Raw genomic sequence first — 25,823 nt, forward strand, 5'->3', positions numbered from 1 at the left:
ACTTATCTTATACAGGAGTAGATTATTAGTTGATTGTATGGTGTTACAAGGCAGCACACTGGGGGGGGGGTGTCAAATTTTGGCAGCCTTTACCCCCACCCCCACGCAACAGGGCAGTGTCCAACCTACGGGTTCTGTGTCAAAGTACTTTTTCGGCCCACTTGGTTTGAAAAGTTGGGCTGTTCTGGGTTAGAGTCTCTGGGACTAGGACACGGGAAAGACCAGGTTTGAAGCCTGCTCAGCAGTGAAGCTCCTGATGGGTGACCCTGGGGGCCAGTCCCTGCCTGCCTCTCAGTCTAACCTACCTCACTGGGTTGTTGCTGGGCTTAAATGAGAAAGGGGAGAAGCATGCAGGCCACCTTGATCTCCTTGGGGACCAATATGTGGGACATAAATGTAAGAAGTAAATAAATAACCGAGGCAGCTTGGACTCCTGTTCAACGTCCCGTGTGGACCAGGCTAGTGTAAGGAAGCTCCCGCCGCCGTTGTGAAAAATCCATTTTAAAATTTTGAAGCGGGTAAGGGAAGCCTTGCTAGAGAGGGGGCAAGCGGGAAGGGCGGCTGGTCCGCAGATGAGCAAAGGGGGGAAGGAGGGGGGAGGAAAGAAGTATGGGACGCCTGAGCGGCAGAGACGAGGGGAAGTGAACTTAGACGTGAATCCATTGAAGAAAAGGGAAGCGACAGAGGAACGTTTGAACGGCTACCTGTCCTCCTGAGACCAGGGTAGGCTCCGATTTGGGGCGGGGGGAGAAATTGCCTGAATGGAGAAGTGGAGGCGGGTGACGGGTACGCTGCTCCGCGGCCTCCTCCCCACGTGCTGTGCCCAAACGGGACGGGACATGACCGGGTGGGGGAGGGGAGGGGCCTGCCCTTCTCCCGGTTCCACCTGTAAGGTCCCTCCCGGAGAGGTGGAGGAGGAGAGCAGCTAGGGCGGGCCCGGCCTGCCTCGCCCCATAAAAGCAACCTGGACGGGAGGGCAGGAGGTAGCAGTCTGCGAAAGACTCCGGGCTTCGAGCACAGACAGCAATGGGGTGGCTCAGCTTGCCGTCTTTCCTGCGGTGCGGTAACAAGGAGGTGAGTCCGCAGAGTGATGAGCAAGATGCAACCCAACAGGCGTCACCGGCGTCCGGCCGGACGCGCAAGGAGGGACGGGAGGAGGCTGCTCGGAATAACCAGGATGCCCCGCAAACAAACTGTGGTGCCTCGACTGAAAAGTCCGCCTCCCCACTAAATAACATGGGGCAGCAAGCCGGGGTGGGTGGAAGCTCCTAGGGGCTCCTCCATCATATGTGGTAGAGGTTTAGATTGTAAGCTCCTTGCGGCAGGTAACTTCTGCCTATTCTCCTCCTCCTCTTTGCCTGTAGCCTTTTTCAGAGCGCAAGAGGGAAGTTTTGTGTGCCCCGTTGCCCATGCATCTTTGCACCCCCTGTGCATCAAAGCCCCCTCAGTTCAATGGGTCGCTCATTCAAGTTGCAAGGAGGGGGCCGCTTCCTGTAGTATGAAGGATTCTACATTTAGAGCGAGTTAGTGATGGGTAGTTTCATTGGAGCCAACTCCGATGGACCAAGGTACCTTTGATTCCGTCCCCCTCCCATAAAATATTTGAGAGGACTGCCTCCCCCATTGATGGGCATTGCCATTCAAATGGTGTGTGTGCCCCGTGTAATGTGATCGATTATGCAGGGCGGGGCTCCCGCTCCATATTTTATTCAAGTTGGCACCCCTGGTTAGTTTAACTATGGTAGTTTTTTTTATCTGCTCCTGATTTGCTTTTGGATATATAGATACTTTGGGATATATAGACACAGATATATGACGAACAATAACTTGCAAATCAGAAATGCTCAATTCTTACAGCAAAGGGTTTGGGCTTGTGCCTTCATCACTTGCTCTGCTTTTTGCTACAATAATTTAAAAGTCCTGCTTGGTAAGTCACTGGCATAAATAGATGGTTTTAGTCAGTGCCTTAGTTGGGGGGTGGGGCTAGCCAGGTTTTTTGCCTTGTGACTCCTCCAGAGGGGCGCCATTAAGGCCCTGCCTGTGTGGGGGTTTGGGGGGGTTGCACGTGGGCTTGGGGTGCCAAACTGGGTCTTTGACCCGAGTGAAATAAAGCCTGGTTTCGCCCCTGGTTTTAGTGATTAACTGCGTCTTATCAAGATCCAGAACAAGGGAACAAGTGTCTGAACTGCTGTAGTTCGAGGCTCTCATTACAGTCTTATCGCTAAGTATATCGATATAGATACAGATGAAAGAACGAATAGCATTCTACCCCAGGGTGAGACCAGGGGTATGGGAAACGGAGTCAGAAGCGAAAGGGGGAGCAAAGGCTTGCATGACTGAAGATTAGCAATTACAGCAGGGTTCTGGCAGCCCAAAGGCTTCCACAAGGTTGAACACAAGAGCTCACCTTTGTTGCTTCCCCCTTGGGAACCTCTGATGGAGCAGAAATGGCCAAGAGGTAAAAGGGTTAACGTGCGCATAGTGAGGGATTTTGATGGGCGGTGACTGCTCAGTTAGTTAAGTATTTCTGCTGTTTTACTTGATCTGGGGGGCAACTACCCCCCTGCCCCCCCCGGCCATGCCCATGAGGATTGATCCTGGGTGGGTGGGTGTGTTTAAAAAAGTATCAGAACTAAAGTGGCAGGTGCATGTGAGAGAAGCATTGGTATTTTGTGCTGCAAACTGCCATGAGATCTAAAGGTGGCTGACAAATTTATTTTGACTTTGCCATATAATTAAAGCATACTTGAAACACACAACTCTCCCCCCCTCCAAAAAAAAAGGATTCTGGGAAGTGTAGTTAAGGGTGGTGGGGATTCTTGCTCTGCTGCGGGCAAATTACAGCTCCTAAGATGCCTTGGGGCCCTGGGTGCCTGAGCACCGCCTACAACATTCCCATGAATGGGCTGGGCACCCACAAATTTCAGCGCCAGGACCAGGCAAGCTGCGTGGTACCCACCACAGCCCCGGGCACCCACAGTCGCAGGGCCAAGATGGCACTCCTGCCTTGGAGGAGTCCATGCTTTGCATGTAGAACTAAAGATTCTCTGCCTTTTTCTCAGCTGATTTTAAAGCAACAGCAGTCATTTCAGTTGCAGCCCAGGACATGCTCTGACCTGGATATCCACAGAAAAATTGAGTTATGTGAAATGCTTTTCTGCTTCACTGTTGCTGCTGTTGATTCTGGCCTGGTGGTGGAGAAACACAGGAAGGACCTGGCTGCTGGATCAGGTCTAAGTCCCACTGGCCCAACTCCCCTTTCCGCCTCTGGGAAGCAGAAGCAGCCCATGAGTGCAAGAGCAACTCCCCCCCACCCCCCGCCAGCAGCCCCCTGGCATTCAGGCTCATCTCTTCCATCTCTGGCCTTTGATTGGTGAACCTTGAGAGCTTCACCATGGGGGGCGTTATTAACCTTGTCCTTGGCTCAGGTGCCTTTCCTGAGTCTCCTGCCTTTAATTGCTGCATTGTTATAAGTGGCTTTCTTTTATTGTGTATTTCAATCATGGGTGTTTATAGTTTAATGTTGGTGTAACTTGGCTTTTTTATTTTGTAAACTGCCAAGAACATAGGCACATAAGAAGAGCCTGCTGGATCAGGCCAATGGCCCTGTTCTCTCGGTGGCCGGCCAGATGCCCCCAAGGGTAGCCCCCAAGAAGGATATGAGCACAACAACAAACCCTCCAATGAAAATAGGGGTGTCCTAAATAATAATAATAATAATAATAATAATAATAATAATAATAATAATTTTGCTATTTGCTGCCCACTCTGGGCAGCTTCCAACATATTTAAAAGATAACCAAACATTAAACATTAAAAAAACTTTCCTATATAGGGCTGCCTTTAGAGGTCTTCTAAAGGTTGTACAGTGGTACCTCGGGTTAAGTACTTAATTTGTTCTGGAGGTCCGTTCTTAACCTGAAACTGTTCTTAACCTGAAGCACCACTTTAGCTAATGGGGGTCTCCTGCTGTCGCTGCATGATTTCTGTTCTCATCCTGAAGCAAACTTCTTAACCCAAGGTAGTATTTCTGGGTTATAAGAGTCTGTAACCTGAAGCGTATGTAACTTGAAGCATATGTAACCTGAGGTACCACTGTATACGTATCTCCTTGGCTCAGGGGGTCACATAACTCCATACTTTCCAGCATTTCTCTGGCGAAAACAGGGACGTCTTAAGACATTCTGGGATCAAATAAGAAATTGGGATGGCTTCTGTCAATCTGGGACCATCCCTGGAAAATAGGGGCACTTGGAGGGTCTGCAAGAGCACTTTCTCCCCTGAGATTCCTAGAAACTGGTGTTCAGAAGCATTATGCCTCTTGTAATGGAGGCAGAACATAGTTGCCATGGCTGGTGAGCATTATAACTGTCGTTATATAACAAAATGGGTCTACTTGGGCCTTGTCGTGTATGTAAATTAATGTAAACTAATTAATATAAATTAATAAATATTAAGTATTGGGCTGCATCCAACTAAGTTTTACTCAGAGTAGACTTATTGAAATGGATGGACCTAAGATGGGCATATTCATTAATTTCAGTGGGTCTACTCTGAGTATATAATAATATAATAAATTAATATAATAATTGGCATGCATTCTTTTGTATCATCTCTCTCTCTCCCTCTCTCGCCAATGTTCATTCATGGACAGAATGGTGGGATGCAAAGGTTTTGATATAAATGCATGAATGACTTTCTCTCTTCCTTCTTAAAGGATTTCACTTTGTCTACTGAGAAAATTACCGAAAAAGATGAAGAGAGTGAACGAGGAAACTGGTCGCGCAAATCAGACTACCTCCTCTCTATGGTTGGCTATGCCGTTGGCTTGGGGAATGTCTGGCGCTTTCCATACCTCACCTATAAGGATGGAGGAGGTAGGCTTTCTGTTTGTGCTTCCTGTGTCAGTGGCAAGGCCATCCTAGAAAGAGAAAGTGGAGAAGCACCTTAGTGGAGCGTTTGTTGAAGTTGCCTGTCTTATAATGCATGCTGGCAAAGAGCTGCTTACCTACTCACCTAGAGTGTGTTGAAAGTGCCTTTAGGCGACCAGCCAAGTAAATTTCCATGAAAGGCATTTCTTCCCACTCCTCATCCAGCCCTTGAGACACAAACAGCATGAATGCTGCAGGCTAGAAATAACTTACATTGTGCCAAGTGTGGTTGGCATAAAAGGTGCAGTGCTTCGAGCAATGCCCACCAGTCCCAGTCAGCAAGGCTTTTGGGAGTGGGAGCCCCAAACACCAGATTTCTAGATTTACGCAGAAGTTGGGGGTAATACTTTAACAACAGAATTCATCCAAATGCCTGTTTAAGGGTGCTTTTTTCCGGGGTGGGGGTGGAGCGATTATGATTCTCTGTGCCCACACCATCAGCAGGCTGCTAATCTGCCTATTCCCCAGTATGTTTGTGGTGCGTAACATTTTGTTGCCTTTGTATATGCACACGTCTTGGAAGGTTGCCTGGTCCAATGCTCACATTCTTTCCTTTTGTTGTCTTCTTGGCAGGGGCCTTCTTGATACCTTATACCATCATGCTGGCTCTGGCTGGGCTGCCTTTGTTCTTCCTGGAATGCTCGCTTGGGCAGTTTGCCAGCTTGGGACCCATTTCTGTTTGGAGGATTCTACCCCTTTTACAAGGTAGGCATTGTTACCCTTTCCACATTGGTTTCTCTGGGCTGCCATGAAACATCCACACACTCACACACATACACAACACTTCCTGGGAAGGTTTCTGTTTGTAGCTCTCTAATGCAAAACCAAGGGTGGTTTGTGCTCATTATTTTATTTTGGAATGTATTTTAATCTACCACCCTCTCATAATATATCGGGGTGGTGCAGAGCAACATACAAACATTTTTTTAAGCAGCACAGAACAGACAATTTGTGTGAGTTTTAAACAACTGCATAGGCCTGCCATCAAGATAACACCTCTATGAGATGCCTGAGAAGTGAGGGTGCTTGCTGGATCCCTGCTGGAAGAGTGCCCCACAGAATGGGGCTGGTGACACTAAACGCCTGACTTACAGATGAAGCCATTTGGGCCATTGCAACGTGAGGGGCAACAAACAGCACTCCTCCTGGTGATCTCAGGGATTGGACCACAGGCAGTCCTTAAGGTGCCCTAGACCCAAGTTGTTCAGGGGTTTATATATGAATATAGGAACATATGAATATAGGAAGAGCCATGCTGGATCAGGCCAAAGGCCCATCTAACCCAACAAACATCCTGTTCTCACAGTGGTCAGCCAGATGCCCCAATGTGGGTGCAACAGCGTTCTCCCCAATTGTGATTCTCAGCAACTGGTATTCAGAGGCACACAGCCTCCAACAGTGGAGGGAGACCCATAGACATTGTATGTTAAAAATGCACAGTCTGTCTCAATTGTACATTCCTGGTAAGTTCCCTTGAATCCCTCTTCAAAGAATAAAGAAGTCAATAAAAGAAGTTTACTTACATCAGTTCAGAGTTGAATCCCTGAAGGCAGACTTAGTTACAAATATGTACATGTGGATCTACCCCATATGGGGGAGTAATCCCAGTGTTCTGCTAGCTGAGAGCTAGCAGAGCAGTCCTAGCTAGAAGCTGGTCAAATGAAGAAAGAAGTGAAAAAGAGAGAGGTGTGCTGCGTGACTCGTCCTTTTGATACCTGGACAGGTTACATCACACCCACCTTCTATCACATGCAAAAAGAAGGATGCTCTAGCCAGGAGGAACAGGAAGTTTCGACTGGCTGAACCAAACACTCCCTCACACGTCTTCTCTAGCTTTTCAAGGAATGTTGTACTTGACTGCCTCTCATGGATTACATCCCACAATATTTACCCCCAAAAGAATTTGATCTAGAACTTGAGTCAATCAGTTTCCATCCACTCCGTCTTTTGCATCTTCCTTGTCTTGCTTGTGGCTTATTGGGAAAGCAGCAGAGGAAGCAAAATTGCATGCTTGGTGGTCAAAACTGTGCTACAATAATAGCATACGGGATATTCACCACCCCTTGGATGAAAAATGTTAAGAGGTAGGAGGCGTGATCCCTGGGGACCATTCATAAACTCAATAACACATCTGATTTGTATCCTCCTTGACTGCTTTTGCCTGGTTGGAAATGTGCCCTTAAACTCTTATCATGCCTCTTGCATAGGTGTAGAAGCCAGGGTACTGTACAGAGGTAAAATTAACATTTGTTGCTCTGTCCACTTTTGCATCTAGTATGTAGCCCCTGGAAAGGGATGCTTCCCTTAGGCTCAGTATTGCCCATCTCTGCTCTAGAAAGTGCTTTGACCCATGTGGAATGCCGTTTTCAACTAGAAAGTTTGGAGGACGGTTTGGGCAGGAGGGATGAGATAGGGGCGGCTCCCCACAAGCCTTATTCTCCAATCCAGTGAGTCTGTTAAATAATTTTGAGGGAACGAACATCATGGCCATTAGAAATGCTCTTCCTGCTCTTATCACGATGTCTCCTCTCTATCCCTTTAGGAGTCGGAGTCACAATGGTGATCATTTCAACGTTTGTGACCATCTATTACAATGTCATCATTGGCTACAGCCTCTACTACTTGTTTGCCTCCTTCCAAAGCGTCCTCCCTTGGGCAGATTGCAATCCTGAGTGGGCCAATGCAAATTGCAGCAAGACGAGGCTAGGTAAGACTTCCATAGCAGCAAGATTGTTCTTTCAAGCTCATTCAATAATCATTGATCGTGTTGCAACTTATTTACAGTAAACTGATGCCATGGTCTCTTGCTGTTGCTGAATGATGGCTTATTTGGAGTCTGGATTAGTGCATCATTTTTCTTTACCCCTCCCAAATGGTGCCTCAGTATATAAGAGCAATGTTGCAACAGTCCATCACACATCAGCGTGTGACCAAGAAACAGGGATGGACACTGCAAATGAAGCGTGTGTCCACTTTTTTTAGGTGGCACTATGCGGTTAGAAGCGAGTTTGGTTATCTGTGGCCAAGTCACCATGGGCAGAAAGCAAGCTGGGACCCTACTGCTAATGGTGTCCTCTAAGTCTGTAGTGGTTGGCAGGGTGGGGCAAGTGGCTCTTACCTGGGATGAGGCTGGCACAGTGCAAACACACTGGCAGAACCAATCTGGCACTCCTACCAATGCATTTGTACTATGCTGACCTCACCACTCCTCCTTCTTTTGGGTAAGCTGCAGCAAAACTGGAGACGGGAGGTCCGCTAAGCACCGGTGGCCCCCCCAACAGTTACTACTTACCTCCCCCCCCCCCCCGCCTGCATCTACTTCTCTGGGGAAATACAGAGTTTGCCTCCATGCTCAACAACTTCTGTTCATTTGAACCTCCATGTTACCAGTGTGGAACGTGGACTGATAAAACCCTGCAAAAGAGCAATCTTGATGTGGTCATATGTATGATTGCAATGCAAGGAAGCTCTGTAGTGCAATGGTAGAGTAGCCCAGGATCTCCAGGCTGGGCCAGGAAAGACTTCCTGTAAAAGCCCTGGATAGTCAGTGTAGACAATATGAGTTAGATGGGCCTATGGTCTGACTCAGTCTAAGGAGGCTTCCTATGTTCAGTTCATTTTTCAGGGTGATCTACTGATAGGTATAGGCATCCATGCATAGTGGTAAAACACCACACCAAGACTCTTAATACACCTGGATGTGCAGTCACATTGAGATGGCCTGTTTTCTGCAGTGTTTTAACCTATGTGTGCAAGTGCTGATGCAAACTGACAAAGCACCACATAAAAAGAACCAATGCAATTGGGGTGTTAATTGGTGGCTATCAGGTCCCCCATCATTTTCTGTAGGCCAATCTTCCCTGGCCTGGTTCCTCCAGGTGTTCCTGGCCTCCAGCTCTCAGTATTAGCAGCCAGCATGGCCAGTGGTCAGGGATGATGAGGATTCATAATACAGCAGAGAGTATAGGTTCCTACACTGCTCAGCACCAAATTACCTGGAAGACCTGCTTTATCTCTTATACATTCACTGTGCTCTGCAGAAGAGTTTCTCCTGCAAGTTCCAAAGATCTCAGAAAGCCTGCTTTGCAGTAACCTGGAGCAAGGCTTTTAGTGTGTTGCCCCTGTCTGTGGAATAGCATTCTTGTTCATATACAACAGACGACCATCACCTGCACCTTGTAGAAGCCATTGGAGACAGTTTTGCTCCAACAGGCTTTCCCAGTTAGATAAAATGGCTCTTTACCGTAAGTGTTCACTGGTCGCGGTTTTAGTTTTGCTCTAAAGGTATTTGCTGTTTTTCTGTTTCTAACTGTTTTTGTCATATGTATATATCACTCTGACAGTGGTTTGGGAGGTGATTAATAAATGTGACAATGCCAACAACCACAACAACATCCATCAACATCAAGGTCCCCATCCTTGCTTGTTCCGTACCGACACACACCCTTTGTGTCATTGCGATGGGCATTCTGCTCATAAGAAATGGTCAGAGGTCAAAATCACACTGGGGGTTAAAAATGTTTTTGCTGCTGTTGCTTCACATACTTGTTGTACCCCCTTCCTTCTGCAGAACTGCTGAGCAACACTTTTTTGTCTTTCAGTGTTAGACTGCAACATTACATTAGACAATGAGACTACTATCAACGCGAATTACTCTTGGGTTGAGAAAAACAACTACACCTGCATCAATGGCACAAAGGTGTTTGCGAACACCCAGGCTCCCAGCGAACAATACTGGAAGTGAGTCCTGGGCCTGTTGCTCTTCCAGTTGAAATGTGGTCTGCAGGTGTCATTGGGGTTGCCCTCAGTGGGTGGAGGGGCTGTGGCTCAACAGCTACACACAGAAGGACCTCAGGTTTGATCCTTGGCATCCCCAGGTGGAAAAATGCCTAGTCAGTGTAGACCAGCATTCACCCAACCTTGTACCGTCTGGATGTTTTAGACCACGACTCTTGCTGATGGCCAGGGATGATGGGCAGCAAGTGGAGGAAGAAGGTACAGACAGCATTGAGCTAAATAGGCCAGTAGTCTCACTTAGTCAAACTCTAGTACACATCAGATTTTTAAAGCACATTCAGAGCACACCACCCCAAAAAGAATCCTGGGTTCTGTAGTTTGTTATCGGTGCTGGGAACCTTAGTTTGGTGAGGGGTAATCTACCATTCCCAGGTTTCTTTGTGGGGAAGAATGTGCTTTAAAGGTCTGGTTTGCATACAGCCATAGGCAACTACCTATGACCTTTAAAACAATGGCATTGTGAGGTAAGACTCTGCTGACCCCCATTTTACAGATGGGGAACTGAGAAACTTGCCCAAGGTCACAAACATGAGCAACAGGGTTCTTCCATATCCAAGCTGACCTTTGTCCACCCACCTCTATCATCAACCTTTTTGCAACCCCCCCAACCCCCCCAATCACTATCTATCCTGAAGCAGTTTAACAACACAGGAGGGCAGATCCTGAAATGTTAGGCAGTTTTGTCTCCCACCCAAAACTCATTGATCGTTAAGCATCTACCTAGGTGACCCCTTTGTTCAGGTGTATACAACCTGAAAGGGGCAGGCATTGGAGAGTGGCAATGACACCTGAACACAACTAATTTGCAGGTGTGTCACCTGCCCTGCTTCTTTTGTGCACTAATCATTATGGGTTGTGGCACATTTGCCCGATGAGTAATATGAGTAATAAAAGCTATGTTGTTAGTGAAACAACATGGTACAACCTCCAGAAGAGAGAAATGGATCCTGGTTTGCTTTGAGAAATGTGACATTGCCAATATTGCTTGGGAAACCTTGCAAGCTGGTGGTGGGACTTCACAAGATCAGTTCTCCAAGCTCAAAACCCAGAGGCAAAAAAATCAGTGCCCAGGGCCAGGATGAAAACCTGGCAAGCTAGATCTGGTTCAGACACGCAGACGTGGTGTATGACCAAGTCAAGATTAAGCTAGTATTTGTTGTCAGTGGAAATCTTGCTGAATCAAAACCAAATAGCTTCTAAACCCCTTTGTCTGGCCTGTAACATATTCTTAGGCCATTCTCCCATCCCTGGGTGAAATAAAAGTTCCTAAGCCAAACTGGGGTCTGCAGGATGCAGGAGCCCCTTTTGGAGGTTACACAGATGCCTCCTTTAGAACACCTCATTTTGCACAGCTGGCTACAGCACTCCGTTCTAAGTGATGTCTTTGCTGATGCTTCCCTTGTCTCCCCCCAGCAACAAGGTCCTTCAGCGTTCAAGTGGCTTAGACGAGACCGGGGAGGTTGTGTGGTACCTCGCCCTCTGCCTTCTCCTTTCCTGGCTGATTGTGGCAGTGGCCTTGTTTAAAGGAATCAAGTCTTCGGGAAAGGTAGGCTTAACCCAGACACGTTGGGCTACCAGCTGCAGTGCCAGCCTCCTTTGTGTGAGGAAAGAATACAATCAGTCCACCAGATCTGCTCTCCCTCTCTTTGATCAAGCCTGTGCTCCAATGGGATGCAAACACATTGAAAGGAAAACACTCAGATGAACTCCCTATCTCAAACCCTGGAGAACAACTGCTTGTCAAGTGCATACCATACTGAAGTTGATGGACAAAGCAGTTTCCTAAGTCCAGCCCTTTATTTAGAGTGAGGCACTGTTTTCAAGGGGAGGGACATAGGTCCATGGTAGAGGGTCTGCCTTGCATGCAGAAGGTTCCAGGTTCAATCCCCAATGTCAGGTAGGGATGGAAGGGAACCCTTCCTGAAACCTTCGAGAGCTGTGACCATCAAATAACCATAGAATCGTTGAATTGTAGAGTTGGAAGGAACCCTAAGGGCCATCTAGTCGAAACCCCTGCAATGCAGGAATATGCAACTGTCCCATACGGGGATCGGACCTGCAATCTTGGCATCATCAGCATCATGCTCTAACCATCTGAGCTATCTAGATGTAGACGTTACTGAGTTAGGCAGACGAGTTGTCTGACTTGGTTTACAGCAGCTTCCTATGCAGCAGTGGTCAGGCCCACTCTAGAAAATCTAGAATAATTTTGGATAGTTCAAGCACCTTTGGGTGCCAAAGCAAGAGTACCAGCAGCCACTGCCTAGACTTGTGCTCTCAGATACATGAGCTTATGAGAGCCTGCATTTCTTTCCAGGCAGCTGCAATGGCATAATTGTCCCCTTGTTCCAATGTGGGATGTTCAGGCTTGTTTCATACCTATCTACAGAATAAAAACCCCCTTGAGAAGAGGTTGTGCAGCATAGCTCAGAACTCCCTTGAGTTGGAAGAGAGTTCGCCTTCACACCATGCATTTAAAGCACTTTAAACCTCCCTGGCTTCTTCCATCAAAGAATTCTGGGAGCTGTAGTTTAAGGGTGCAGTGGCAATTTTCAGAGTGGTTTAACAGTCAATCCCTCTTCACAGGGAACTCTGGGAGCTGTAGCTCTGTGGGGGCAATAAGGGGGTCTTCCAACAGTTCTCAGCACCCTTAACAGACTACAACTCCCAGAATTCTTTAGGGGAAACCACAGCTGTTTAAGGCAGTATCATGGTGTTTTAAATTCAGGGTGGAGAGAGAGAGAGATTTAGAGGGTTATCCATCTGCACAGGGTTTCTGGCAAGTGGTGGTGGTGAAGCAATGAGAGGACTTCTGTTTGTGAGAGCAGAACCAGCCTGGCTGGCTCAGTGATGACATCCTGAGAGTGCAATGATTATTCTAAGCACTGCTAAGCTCTGGGGCCGACTCCCTTTCCTTCTCCAGTCACTGAGAATCATCGGCAGGGTGATTCCACTAAAATTAGCAGTTAACAACGTGGCAGAGGAGTCTAGTTTGGCACGGCATTTGGGTTCTCCTAAGCAATTCTGCAGGGCCAGCATAGAAGGACAAGTTTGGCAGGAAGCTGTGGGTTGCTCTTATCTATGTTGCTCATCTGGAGGTGATCCCAAGGACAAGAGCTGAGGCTCCTGTGGGGTATCACCTATGGGAGTGTCCTCACTTGTGCACACAGTCACTCACACACTTATGCATTCCAGAGAACCTGCACGCCTGCTCACAATTGCAGCAGAGGAGAGGGAGGCTGTTCCCCAGAAGGAAGTTTTGCAGTACCAGCAGAATTGAGGGAGGGGCCATCACAAATGCAGATCAGCTGCTTTGCATGTAGATAGAAGGAGCAGCTTTTACAATTATAATTATTTTCAAGAAATATTTTCTATAGGCAATCATTGCACATATTATTTAACAACTGTATGTATGTAATGCACAGTGCTTTATTTCTAGGGAAAATGGTGCCAGTACGCACCATGCCCCCCCCATCTCTCCCACCCTGCTGCTTTTTGCCTGTTTGCACCCCCCCCCCGCCACCATGCTGGCCCCCACTTGCCCACCCACCCGCCCACTCCCTCCCCCCTTGCACCTTTGCCTGCTGCATCCTAGAAGTGCTTTGGCGCAATCCTTTTATGATCAGCAAAGTGCCTTCCAGGAACTTGCCTGACAATCACAAAAGGATTGTGCCAAAGCGCCTCTGCTCTGGCACCACCTTTTTACAATAATCAGGCACTTGGCGATGATAAAAGGGTCACATGAATTTGTAGCATGGGGGCAGGGGGAGAGGTGGCAGTACAGCCTACTGGTGCATACCATCTTTTTTAAAAAAGCACTGGTTTTATATTAAATAGCTCTGAGACACTATTTACTTACTTACTTACTTACTTACTTAATAGAATCATAGTATTGTAGAGTTGGAAGGGACCCCAAGGGTCATCTAGTCCAACCCCCTGCAATGCAGGAATCTCAGCTCAAGCATCCATGACAGGTGGTCATCCAACCTCTGCTTAAAAACCTCCAAGGAAGGAGAGTTCCCCACCCCTTGGGGGAGTGTGTTCCACTGCCAAACAGCTCTTACTGTCAGAAAGTTTTTCCATATGTTTAGTCAGAGTCTCTTTTCTTGTAACTTGAAGCCACTGGTTAGAGTCCTACCCTCCAGAGCAGGAGAAAACAGGTGTATTTCCTCCTCCATATGACAGCCCTTAAGGTATTTGAAGATGGCTATCATATCTCCTCTCAGTCTCCTCTTTTCCAACATATTATAATATCCAACATAATGATATTATCATTATCATTATTGTATCATTGGGTGATTGATGGGTGGGCATCTCTGCCCATCCGTCAGAATGACCTGTGGGTGCTGAGGGACACAAGGCATCCATCTCATTGGCTGCAAGTGGCTCCCTGCTCCAGATCTAGTGAAATCCTCTATTTAAGACTCGGTCCCACCCTGACTCCACCTTCTACATCCTCCTCCCAAATCGAAAATCTTGATCATTCTTTCATTTCTTTTTTCGTCATCACAGATTGTTTACTTCACAGCAATCTTCCCCTACGTTGTCCTTGTGATATTGTTGGTCCGAGGTGCCACTCTAGACGGTGCTCTGGAGGGCATTGAGTTCTACATTGGAAAGCAGTCTAATTTCACCAAGCTCACAGAGGCAGAGGTGAGTGTGTCCTGGCAGGTGGTGGAATTGGGCTGAGCACGGCTTCTGCCAGATATCAGATAACAGCACAGAAGGGCCACAGAAGGGTCAGTGTTAGAGCACTGTCTGGGAATGTCCCCTGCCTGAAAACCTAGAAGGCTGCTGCCCGTCAGTGTAGAGTGACAATACTGAGCTAGATATGCCCAGGGGTCTGACTAGGGCTGGATCTACATTGATCAGGAGAACGCTATAAAAATATTGCTTTCAGGGCAATTTCCCACTGGTGACAGATTGCTGCTCTACAGTGCCCTCACACTTTTATAACACATTTTTAACAGTATAACTCACCTGTGTAGATTAGTCCTAGGTAAGGCAGCTTCTTATGTACCATTAAATCAGCTCTTTATCTTCAACCAAGAGAAGCCTTACCTTTTAAGAGAAAGGTCATTGGTGCATGGTAGAACAAGTGCTTTGCATTTAGAAGGCCCCAGGTTCAATCCCCAACAGACTTTCCGGGGCTGGGGTGTCCTCTCCTTGAAACCTTGGGGAGTCATGACCTCTTAACATCTCCATAACTGGGCTAGATGGACCAATGGTCTGACATTATATAAAGGAGCTTCCTATGATGTTCCTAAGAGGGATCAAGTCCCTGTTACCCCCTTTCCACACTACTGATAACAGGCAAAGTGGGAATTCCTACATACCTCCCCTCTGCCCCCCCCCCCAAAGTATGAGTTCCAGTGTGGCATTAAAAGTGCATCATTTCCCAGTCTGAACATGGCAGGCATCATTGCAAAAACTTCCTGTTGTCTAACATCGCTAGATGAAGAGAGCAGGGACGTTATATTTTAAAAAATAAATATGAGCAGAATCAGGCCACACACCTAAACTTCCCCTTGTTCCTCGGAGATGTTTCCTCCACTGTCAGAAGAGGATGTTGGACTAGATGGGCCCCCTTTGGCCTGATCCAGCAAGCTCTTGTGTTCTTATGTTGGCTACCCCAGCCTATACCTGTGTACAACAGCCTTTGCGACACACATGCCTATTACATTGCAGGGATTGTGATGCAATAATATCTATATTGTCCACCCCCACCTCCATCTGTCTTTCTCAAGGTCTGGAAAGATGCTGCCACGCAGATTTTTTTCTCTCTGTCTGTTGCGTGGGGAGGGTTGGTCGCCCTCTCCTCATACAACAAATTCAACAACAACTGCTATTCGGATGCCATTTTTGTCTGCGTGATAAACTGCCTCACAAGCGTCTTTGCTGGTTTTGCGATTTTCTCCATCTTGGGACACATGGCACACGAGGCAGGGAAGAAAGTCTCAGAAGTCGTCGATTCAGGTAGACTGGAGAAATACTGTTTAGATCCATCTATGGCTGAGTACTTTTAAGGGACATTTAAAGCATGCGACACTTCCCCCCGCCCGCCCCCCGAATCCTGGAAACTGCAGTTTGTTAAGGGTGCAGGGAATTGCAGCTCTGTTCTCAAGATTCTCTGTGCTTTAATGTATGATGTGTTCATAGTTCATGCCTGGGTGAAGATGCACCAAATGCATTTGTCCTTGACAAGGAGGACTTTAAGTAATAAGTAGACGTAAGGGCGGGAGGCTCAAGACAGCTGTCCTCCTGTAGCTCAGAATCTTCTTTTTTAATCCAAATAACAGCAATACTTTTATTTGCTCAACCAAAGTGCCAGCCTAATTGCTACTGGCTGCCAATTAATTAGCAGTTAACAGCCAAGTTACAGGTGCTGGCTTAAGTGTATAAAGCCCTGTGTGGCTTGTGACCAGGAAACCTGAAAGATTATATCACCCCAATCAATTACTATGCTCTGCATGTGAAGGCCTACTTATCAGGAGATTTCTTCCACACAACAAAGAAATCAGGTCTTTTGTGTTGTGGTACCTATCCTATGTAACTCCCTCCCATTAAATATTAGACAGACACTTCCTCTGATGTTTTTTCCAGTGCCAACTGAACACCTTCCTCTTTTAAACGGAGATTTTCCCCAGTCTGTGTTTGTACTGGAATCATTAAGTTAGTGGTTTGCTGCCCTCGGTTATTTGGGGAAAGGATGAATCGGGCCTTATTTTAAGAAGCAAATGATTTGATGATAAATAAAATATCACAATGATAGTGTGCCAACTTTGGGGTTCTCCATGGCTTTTCATCACGCTAGATACTAAGCAGTAAAGGTTGGGTGGAGGAAAGGCTGGCTGGTGTTGAAGCCATGGACCCTGTGTGCATCTGCCTGCAGTCCTGACCTGGAATGTGGGGAGAGAAAACGGACATTCAAATGTGGCGCTCTTGGGTGTTATAGAGCAGCAGTGGGGGAGAAATTCTATGCAGTTTGCATTTAAAGTTGGATCTATCAAGTTTGCACTTTCAAGAAGTATATGAGAAGCAGAGCACAGCCAGCCAGCCATCAAAATTTGCACTTCTCCAAATTTGGCAATGCAGCTCTCCTACCAACCAATGTTTACAAAAATGCTTATTTCAGAGAAAAGCATGCCTAAAAAATGAAAGCATTCATGGAAATGACATACAAAAATTCATTCCATTAGGTATTTATTTATTTGTTTCCTGCCCTCCCCAGAACTGGGAAGTGACTTGCAGAAATGTTTGCAGTCAAAATAATATACAAAAAAATGTGTTGATTAGGAACACACACAAAAAAATATGATGAAACACTGGCACATTTTCATGCCTCTGTACACCAAGAAAGTACACCAATTGCTTCAAGAATGTAGAGAATCTAAGACCAAAAAAGCAAACAAGCTGGGAGAAGCAAAATAAAAAAGATCTTCCATTAATTCTCCTGAGCTTTCTTAGAACTGTGACAAATTGGATCCTAGCCTTACCATGAGGCAGAGAGAGAGCTGAGGGTACAGAAGGATGGGGAGCGAGCACAGGTTTGTGTGCCCTGTGCCCTGCCCCATACTCTATATGGAGCCCAGTGGTTTTTAACCTGTGTGTCGTGGCACTCTGGGGCGCCTTGAAGGATAGTCAGGGGTGCCGCGGGCAACCCTGGCTTCTGTCCCTCTTTCCTTCCCTCCCTCCTCTGATGCCCTCTCTCAAGCCTACTGAAGGCTTGCCCAGCTGTTTGTTGCAGCAGCCCTGGCTATAAGCTCCGCAGGCCAATGGTGCCTCTGGGGCTGGCCAGGGGGTGCCGGTTGCCAGGAGCTGAGGCGGCCTCAGAGTAAGCAAGCAAGCGGGCGAGGGAGCCCAGACAGACACACAGCCCAGCAGCCCTTGCTGTTGGGAAATGGACAGACAAATGGGAGGCCGGGCAGGCAGACAGCCATTACACTGGCCTTTCTTGTGCTCACTGTGTGCAAGGCCCGCCTGGGAGCTGAGTGCCCTGTGCTAAAGGGGAGCCCTTCTGCCATGCAGGCCTGGCAGCACCTGCCGCCGCCACTGCTGCCTCCCAAGGTAAAGTGCTGGCCTCATGTTCACCTTTGGTCAGTCTCCATTGGGCCGCTAAGGCTAGGAATGTCTTCTTCCCAGGCCCCTGTGGGGCGGTGTGAGGAGGCTCCTCTCTTTGCGGGGGGTGGGGGCAGCTGCCCAGAGGACTCCCAAGGGGAGGGGAGAGGAGGCTGAGGGAGCACTTCACCAGGGATGGTGTTTGAAAAAGGGTGAGGGGCTGCCAGCTCTGCAGGCAAGGGGAAGAGGGGACATAACTGAGCTCCTGAGCCCCACAGGGGAGCCACAGAAAGAATGTAGTTGGTCAAGGGAGCTGTGGGATCAAAAAGGTTGAAAACCTCAGGTGCTACAGAGGATGCTTCCCCCCTGACATGTGGGGAGACGCCACCTTCTCCTTCACCTTAGGTGGCTAAATGTTCTTCTGTGCCAGCCCAGCTGCTCTGATGCAGCAACGCTCTGCTGATGATCTTACAGCAGCCTTGCCAAAACTGGTGCCCTCTAACCACTGGGCAGCACAGCTGGAGGATACTTGGTCATCTGCAGCCAGAGCCTGCTGGGGCACCTACTTTTGCTGTAACAGGCTGTGGGCGTCCGGGGGTTGTGGTGCTCTTGGGATATGTGTTGGTGGGGAAGTTGGAGCATTTCATTGAAACTGGAAGCAGAAAAAATCCCATCAGTTCATATATTCCAAGGCCAGAAACAGAAATCCCACAAGCAAATATGAGCGGCATTCGCTGTCATTGTGAGGGGTTTTTAGTCCACAAGCATTGAATAAATATGCTGTTTTCCTTCATTGAAATCAAATGCATGATTATGTAATTAATTGCATTAGTTTTGGCCATGGCAAATAGCAAGATGAACAAGGTAGATTTTAGCAGATGCCGAATTGCAGCAGAATGAATGGAATGAGAGCTGATTTTGATGAAACTAGGCTGGAGATTGCAGCCTCCCTGCTGCTCTTCCTTGATCCACAGCATCAGAGGCCTCCATTGGGACACTGCAAGAAACCACTTCCTGTTGCCTTCTCATCCTACAATTGTTTCTCTTCTGTTACAGGCTTTGATCTGGCGTTTGTTGCCTATCCAGAGGCCCTTTCGAAGCTCCCCGTCGCCCCCCTCTGGTCTTTCTTGTTCTTCTTCATGCTCCTGCTCCTGGGGCTTGATTCCCAGTTTGCTACTGTAGGTGAGTCATGCTACAAAACAAGCTGTTCCTATCTCAGCCACTCTTCCCTCTGACCTTCATGCTAATCTCCAGCCTTGATTCGCGCAGCTGGTTTCCTGATGCAAAGATGAAAGCTAAGCTGGCTGGGGGGGGGCCTCCGCCAAGGACTGGCTCCTTTTTTGTTTAAGTTTATAATTTTATTCTAGCAAGATTCCAGCCCCAGGCCTCAGACAAACTCTGCACAAGCCTATTCATAGGTGTTCATTTATATATTGCTTTTAAACCTAGTATGATGGGGAAATAGCAATAAAATCAATAGACTTTATAAACAAATAAGATTAGCAAGCAATATATACAGTGGTGCCTCGCAAGACGAAATATATACAGTGGTGCCTCGCAAGACGAAATTAATTCGTTCTGCGAGTTAATAAACTCTGGCTGTACCAAAGCCAAATTTGGTACAACAAGAGTTTATTAAGTGCTCTTTAAAGTCACACATGCTGTAAAGAGCATTTCAAAATTCAAAGCCAGAATTTTTTTAAAAAAACAGCAGAGTGGCCCAATGGTCACAGAAAATCATAAAAATGCAGAAAAAACCACACAAGCTTCCAGATTCTTGCAAACCCCTCCCCAACTGTTTCCCCAGCCACCCAGCACACAGAAATTCAAACCCAGAATTTTTTTTAAAAAAACCAGCAGAGTGGCCCAATGGTCACAGAAAATCATTAAAATGCAGAAAAAACCACACAAGCTTCCAGATTCTTGCAAACCCCTCCCCAACTGTTCCCCCAGCCACCCAGCACACAGAAATTCAAATCCAGAATTTTTTTAAAAAACCAGCAGAGTGGTCCAATGGTCACAGAAAATCATAAAAATGCAGAAAAAACCACACAAGCTTCCAGATTCTTGCAAACCCCTCCCCAACCGTTCCCCCAGCCACCCAGCACACAGAAATTCAAACCCAGAATTTTTAAAAAAACAACAACAGCAGAGTGGCCCAATGGTCACAGAAAATCATAAAAATGCAGAAAAAAACCACACAAGCTTCCAGATTCTTGCAAACCCCTCCCCAACTGTTTCCCCAGCCACCCAGCACACAGAAATTCAAATCCAGAATTTTTTTTAAAAAACAGCAGAGTGGCCCAGTGATCACAGAAAATCATAAAAATGCAGAAAAAACCCACACATGCTTCCAGATTCTTGCAAACCCCTCCCCAACACCAAGTCGTTGAATTCCAAACACCCCAACCCAAAATCCAAAAACCCCCCAAAAAGTTTTAAAAGTTTAACTTACCAAATGGCTGCAAAAGAAGTATTGGAAAAGCTTCAAAAATCAGCAAAGTCTTCAAAAACCTCAAAAAAGGCTACCACACTATGAGTTGCTCCTCGAAGTCAAGTCGCAACTGCACCTCTTCAAGCAATGCACCCTGGGTATTAACGGTTTTAAGAAAAAGGAAACAAACTTGCAAGACGTTTTTGTCTTGCGAAGCAAGCCCATAGGGAAATTCGTCTTGCGAAGCAGCTCGAAAAACGGAAAACCCTTTCGTCTAGCGAGTTTTCCGTCTTGCGAGGCATTCGTCTTACGGGGCACCACTGTACAACAAAATTCCATATCTGGGTAGCCTGGCCTGAACAGAAAAGTTGTATGCTTAGGATTGCACTCTTTAGTTAATAATTTATTAACATTTCAAACCTCCTCAAATGAACCCTTGATTAATCAGTCAGCAGAGATTGTATTAAATTTTATTTCATCAGGTTGCCACTCTGAACTGTCTTCCTAGGATTACAGTCCCTTAATCTCTGCAAAGCCTTCTGTGGAAATGAATTATTTGCAATGCCTGTTAGATTGGCGAACTTCCACACATTTAAAGCACACAGCTTCCCCCAAAGAACCCTGGGAATTGTAGTTCTAGGGATTCAGTTCTTCATACCCTTGAGAAACAACAGTTTCCATTATTCTTTGGTGGGGAAGTTGCACACTTTAAATGTATAGTGTGTATAGTGCAGCTTGAAATGATAACATAAATCAGTAGTACTAATGCTCACCATGCCCACCTTATCCTGCAGAGACCCTTACAACCACCATCCAAGATGTTTACCCCAAACTTATGAAGAAAATGAGGATCCCAGTGACCTTGGGCCTGTGCACCGTGCTATTCCTGCTTGGGCTTGTCTGTGTTACGCAGGTAGGAAGGAGCAAAGCCTCCATGGGCCCACCTTCTCCCTTGAGGATAGAATTTGTGAATCTCTCATCTCAGGGACAAAGGGGGGTGGGAATCACTATAGCCTTTTTCAGATGACTGTCCTATTGAGCATGCACCCTGGTTTATGTGCATGAAGCTTACACACTGGTCAGACTGTGGCTCCATCTCCACTATGCATTTAAAGAACTGTGGTAGTGCTTTAAACAGTGATGGTGCTGAGAGTTGTTAAGAGAACCCCTATACCCTCCTCAAAACTATAACTCCCTGAGTGGTTTAGCACACTCGTTCCCTCTACCCAGGGAGCTTTGGGAGATGTCGCTCTGTGAGGAGAATAAGGATCTCCTTAACAACACTCAGCACCCATGGCAAACTACACTTCTAAGGATTCTTTAGAGAAAGTCATGATTGTTTGAAGTGGTGTGATACTGCTTTGAATCATGGCCCAGCTGATGCCCATCATTATTGAGTGATCATCCTGGTTGGCTGTGCATGTTCCTGCTAAAGATTTGTGCATCCTGCACTTCTCAGTGCATTTCCTGTCACTTCCCTAGCTGCAAAAAGTCTTTTTTAAAGGGATAAGAGGATTTGTCGTGCAAGGGCAAGAGAGTGCCCTTTTAACTACGTGAGGCTGTATTTCTGAGATGTGATTCAGTCCCTCCTGGAAGTAGTGACACTCAGAAGAAGGAATGGGGAGAAATTAATTTGAAGTTTGGGTTTAAAGATAAACCCACTGGATTTCCAAAACAGTATACAAACTGAAACACACCCATGCTCCCAAATTCATCTTCCTCCGAAATTTGCAATGCAGTTCTCCAGCCAAGTACTGGGTACAAAAATTGCATCCAATTTAAATGCATATGCTGTTGAAAATAACACGAAAATGCATTACAATGGAGGAAATGGCTTTGCAAAAATGTGTATATTAGGCAAAACTGCATACAATAAACGTGTATATTAGGAAAAAATCACACTAAAATGCTGATAAATTTTCATGAAGATTTAAATGAGAAATTGCTGCATTTTGTTAATGCTGCAAAAATGTGAACTGAACTTAAGAATTTGAGAAACAGAGGAAACAAAAATTGACAGACTTGTCCATCCCTAATCTAGAGACACTTGAGAGAGATCTGTGTGAAATGGAACTAACTTTTCTGCTGCCTTTCATCCTGTTTCTGCAGGCAGGGATCTACTGGGTCAACCTGGTGGACCATTTCTGTGCTGGCTGGGGGATCCTTTTTGCAGCTGTCCTGGAGCTGGTGGGGATCTGCTGGATTTATGGTAAATGATGAATGCCGTGTCACCCAGCCCCTAATAAAACACTAACCTCACCAAACACTCCCCAGTTCCAAAGCAGCAACAGCAACTTGATGATTAGGAAGGCTTCATCAACCTCGGTGGTGGAGCTTCATGCTCTGGCACGGGGGGCAGAGAGCAGGTGGGGACAGACTGGCGTGTGTCCTGGGGGTGGTGCGCTGCCCGCAGGGGCGTTACGTGCGTCCTGGGGGCATGGCGCACCACCTGTGGGGGCGTGGCACCCAACGCGGGGGGGGGGCAGCTGCCATGGCACCCCACCGGGATTGTGGTGCCGGGGGCAGTGCGCTCCCCCCACCCCCTCTTCCTCTGCCAGTGATCAACATTTAACATCTAACTTAAATTTTGATAATTCAGTCTCCCAAATGCATTGCTTTATATGCTACCTCGCCCTGGTCAAATGGCTAGACCCAGTGACACCCATAATTGTAAGATTGAATTAGCAGCTTTGTTTGTTTGTTGCTTTTATATCCCTTTTTTCCCCTCCAAGGAGCTCAGGGTGGTGTACATGGTTCCGTCATGAAATTCTACTCAATATTGATCCAGAGCAGAACTCCAAAGTATAGTTAGCAGAATAAAAACTTCAACACATTGCAGGATTCCCCCCAAAATAGACCAGAGGCAATTATATTTTATCCAGAAGAGTTTTACTGCTACTGAAGGCAAATGAGCATAACGGTTAAAAATCCAATAGATTCAAGATTGGCACTGTCCATAAGAAATCCAGTTGCAGCAGACTTAACTTAAACTTACAATAACTTATAATAAGACTAAACCTTAATACTAAGCACACTATGTACAAAACACCACACCAGAAGGAAAAGAGATAAAAAGAGACAGTTAAACCCAGGCTCCTTCTGGCCAATTATCATAGTCAGCACAACCTTGACAGAAAGAGATAAGAGAACCGGTTTAAGCCAGCTGTACTCAGCGCTCTGAGGGTATAACCCAAACACCAGGAACCTTCAGCTTGTTTATTTCACACAGAAAGAACCCCTTGTCATCTAATCCCTGCAACAACTCTGTGAGGTAGACTAGGCTGAGAGGCAGCAACTGGCCCCCAAGGTCACCCAGTGGGTTTCATGAGACCCTGGTCTCCCAGGTGCAAGTCCAGCACTCTAACCACTATGCCTGTGAGAAGGGGCTCTGTGGCAGAACACTTGCTTTGCATGCAGAAGGTCCCAGGTTTAATTCTTGCATCATCATCCTCGTCATTACATTTGCGTCCCATCTTCCCTCCACAGAACTGAAGGTGCATACATGCTCCTTCCCTTCCCCATTTTATCCTCACAACGACCCTGTGAGGTAGGCAGGGAAGGAGTGCGGAGGAATCGCAGGACTCTAGCATGGAGTCACAGGATCTGATCCAAGCCGGTCACATCTTGGATTAGATTCTGGAATCCACTCAATCACTCCAGTCCTGTGCCTTCTCTGTCTGTTAACATCTCTCCCCATCTTAAAACACTTTAGCAGCAGTTTTTCAGCCACTCCAAGGCAGAAACCTCAGTGCCACACTCCTGCAATTGAGGACAGTCTGCCGGCCATCCCATCACTCTCAAGGGGAGTAAAAGAAAGCTGACTCTTCACAAACACAGAACTAACTCAGCAGTTTGTGTCCCCCTTGCACAGGTGGAAACCGATTTATCGAAGACACTGAGATGATGATTGGGAAGAAAAGCTGGTTGTTCTGGCTGTGGTGGAGAGCCTGCTGGTTTTTCATCACACCTTTCCTCCTCCTCGTAAGTAGCCAACTTTTAGCAAGAGATTTCAGTAGCTCTGAGGCTGGGGGGAGGTAGAGCTGGGCTTACAGGGAACCTCCGTGGGTCATTTTTTTCCAGCCAAGCTTCCCCATATTTTCCCAAATCCAAGTCCCTAATCTCCACAGCTGACATCATATATGGTGTCAGGTATTGGGCAGGTGGCAACATGGCTGGATCAGCACCTCGCATGGTTGATTCCTGCAGAAATCAGGATTAAACTCACATGCACATCTAGGGATGCTTTGGATGTGTGAGATGTCCGCCCCGCCCCCTTGCAGGAAACTGCATTGCACACCCAAATCCTGCAGAATCTGGCTCACCAGCAGAAGCACAGGGAGGAGCTTAATACTACTTGCTCCCACTCCTTGTAATGCCATGACGTATAATATTGGAGGTCTTTGTAGTCTTTTTGTGGGCTGCCCAGAAATATCCTGGCTGACTGGATAAGCTCCTGGGCTAGAGGGAGCAAAATATTTCCCTCACCCCAGCACTCCCATGAGATGCCTCTCTTGGGGGGGGGGGGGCATGCGTTATCTTGGAATGGTTCTTAGGTACACAGAAGGAAACAAGCCACGTTGATTTTAGGCTTGGCTGCACCACTGAAGACAATAACATTGACTCTCCTTGGCACTCTGCAAACATTAAGCATGAATAGGTGAAGGATGGGGCCATGCTCAGCCATGTTCAAATGCAGTGTGAAAACAGGCCAAGGTGAACTTCTCTCCCTGGTGCAGTTGCCAGACATCTAGGTCTGCTCTGAAGTCTCCAGGTTTGCCTGGTGCCTCTTCAGGTGTCAGGTGGAGAGCTTGAATCTCCAGGTGAGCAAGAGTACCTTTAATAAAAATATATATAGTAAGAAGACAGCGCAGGCTTCAGTTTGGCAGGAGCTGGCTGCAAATGATAGCACAAACACTTGGGGGGGGGGTTGCCCTCCTCTGCTCCCCTCTTCCAATTAGCGTCCATCTCCAGGCCCACCTCATGACATTACCAGGGGCCACCAGCTCTACAGCTGTGGTTCAGTCTCAGATCCTGGCTTTCCCTTTTGGCCAGATTTTGAGGTTACGAAACCAAGTCTTGAAAGCTGGGCCTAAAACATGTCTGATCAGGTCTTGTTCAATGTTGCACATGCAGCTTAGTCTTGGCTAAGTTTGACTCTCCTGTTTCTCTAACTGTTTTTTTCAAACAGGCAATTTTGATTTGGTCTTTGGTCACATTTGAGCGCCCAACATTTGGCTCTGTGGAATACCCAGTTTGGGGAGCTGCTGTTGGTTGGTGCATGATCATGTTCTGCCTGATTTGGATTCCCATCATTGCTATTTACAAGATATCAAAAGCAAAAGGGAGCTTGTGGCAGGTGAGTGCTTTGAGTTATCATGAACTCTGCTCTGATGGGATAGTCGCCCTTCTCTGGGTCCCTTCAGATGTCCTTTAATTGTGCATTCGTGATGATTTGTGATCACAATGCTATTGAAGTGGTTAGACGCAATCCTGATACTGTTTGTGCCTGTAAAGATTTTGGGGCAGCTTCATTTCCCATCAGTGCATACCCTGTAACTTCCGATTGAAATTCCTTAACTTTTCATACCACAAATGTTTTGGCA

General features: G+C 46.9%; 1 protein-coding gene across 1 annotated transcript in view; it reads left to right on the forward strand.

Annotated features, from left to right (window-relative positions):
• Nucleotides 1-860: 860 nt before the first annotated feature.
• Nucleotides 861-25,823, forward strand: part of SLC6A14 (solute carrier family 6 member 14) — a 29,101-nt gene continuing 4,138 nt past the window's right edge. Inside the window, exons 1-13 of the mRNA XM_028715054.2 lie at nucleotides 861-1,074; nucleotides 4,718-4,877; nucleotides 5,505-5,636; nucleotides 7,474-7,638; nucleotides 9,533-9,671; nucleotides 11,142-11,274; nucleotides 14,241-14,381; nucleotides 15,476-15,704; nucleotides 18,843-18,968; nucleotides 21,015-21,133; nucleotides 22,330-22,429; nucleotides 24,092-24,201; nucleotides 25,409-25,576. Coding sequence (XP_028570887.2) covers nucleotides 1,027-1,074; nucleotides 4,718-4,877; nucleotides 5,505-5,636; nucleotides 7,474-7,638; nucleotides 9,533-9,671; nucleotides 11,142-11,274; nucleotides 14,241-14,381; nucleotides 15,476-15,704; nucleotides 18,843-18,968; nucleotides 21,015-21,133; nucleotides 22,330-22,429; nucleotides 24,092-24,201; nucleotides 25,409-25,576 — 1,770 coding nt within the window. The 5' untranslated portion in view covers nucleotides 861-1,026. The remainder of the gene's footprint in view (nucleotides 1,075-4,717; nucleotides 4,878-5,504; nucleotides 5,637-7,473; nucleotides 7,639-9,532; nucleotides 9,672-11,141; nucleotides 11,275-14,240; nucleotides 14,382-15,475; nucleotides 15,705-18,842; nucleotides 18,969-21,014; nucleotides 21,134-22,329; nucleotides 22,430-24,091; nucleotides 24,202-25,408; nucleotides 25,577-25,823) is intronic.

Source organism: Podarcis muralis, chromosome Z (genome assembly GCF_964188315.1).
Source record: "Podarcis muralis chromosome Z, rPodMur119.hap1.1, whole genome shotgun sequence".
Classification (NCBI taxonomy): Eukaryota; Metazoa; Chordata; class Lepidosauria; order Squamata; family Lacertidae; genus Podarcis; species Podarcis muralis.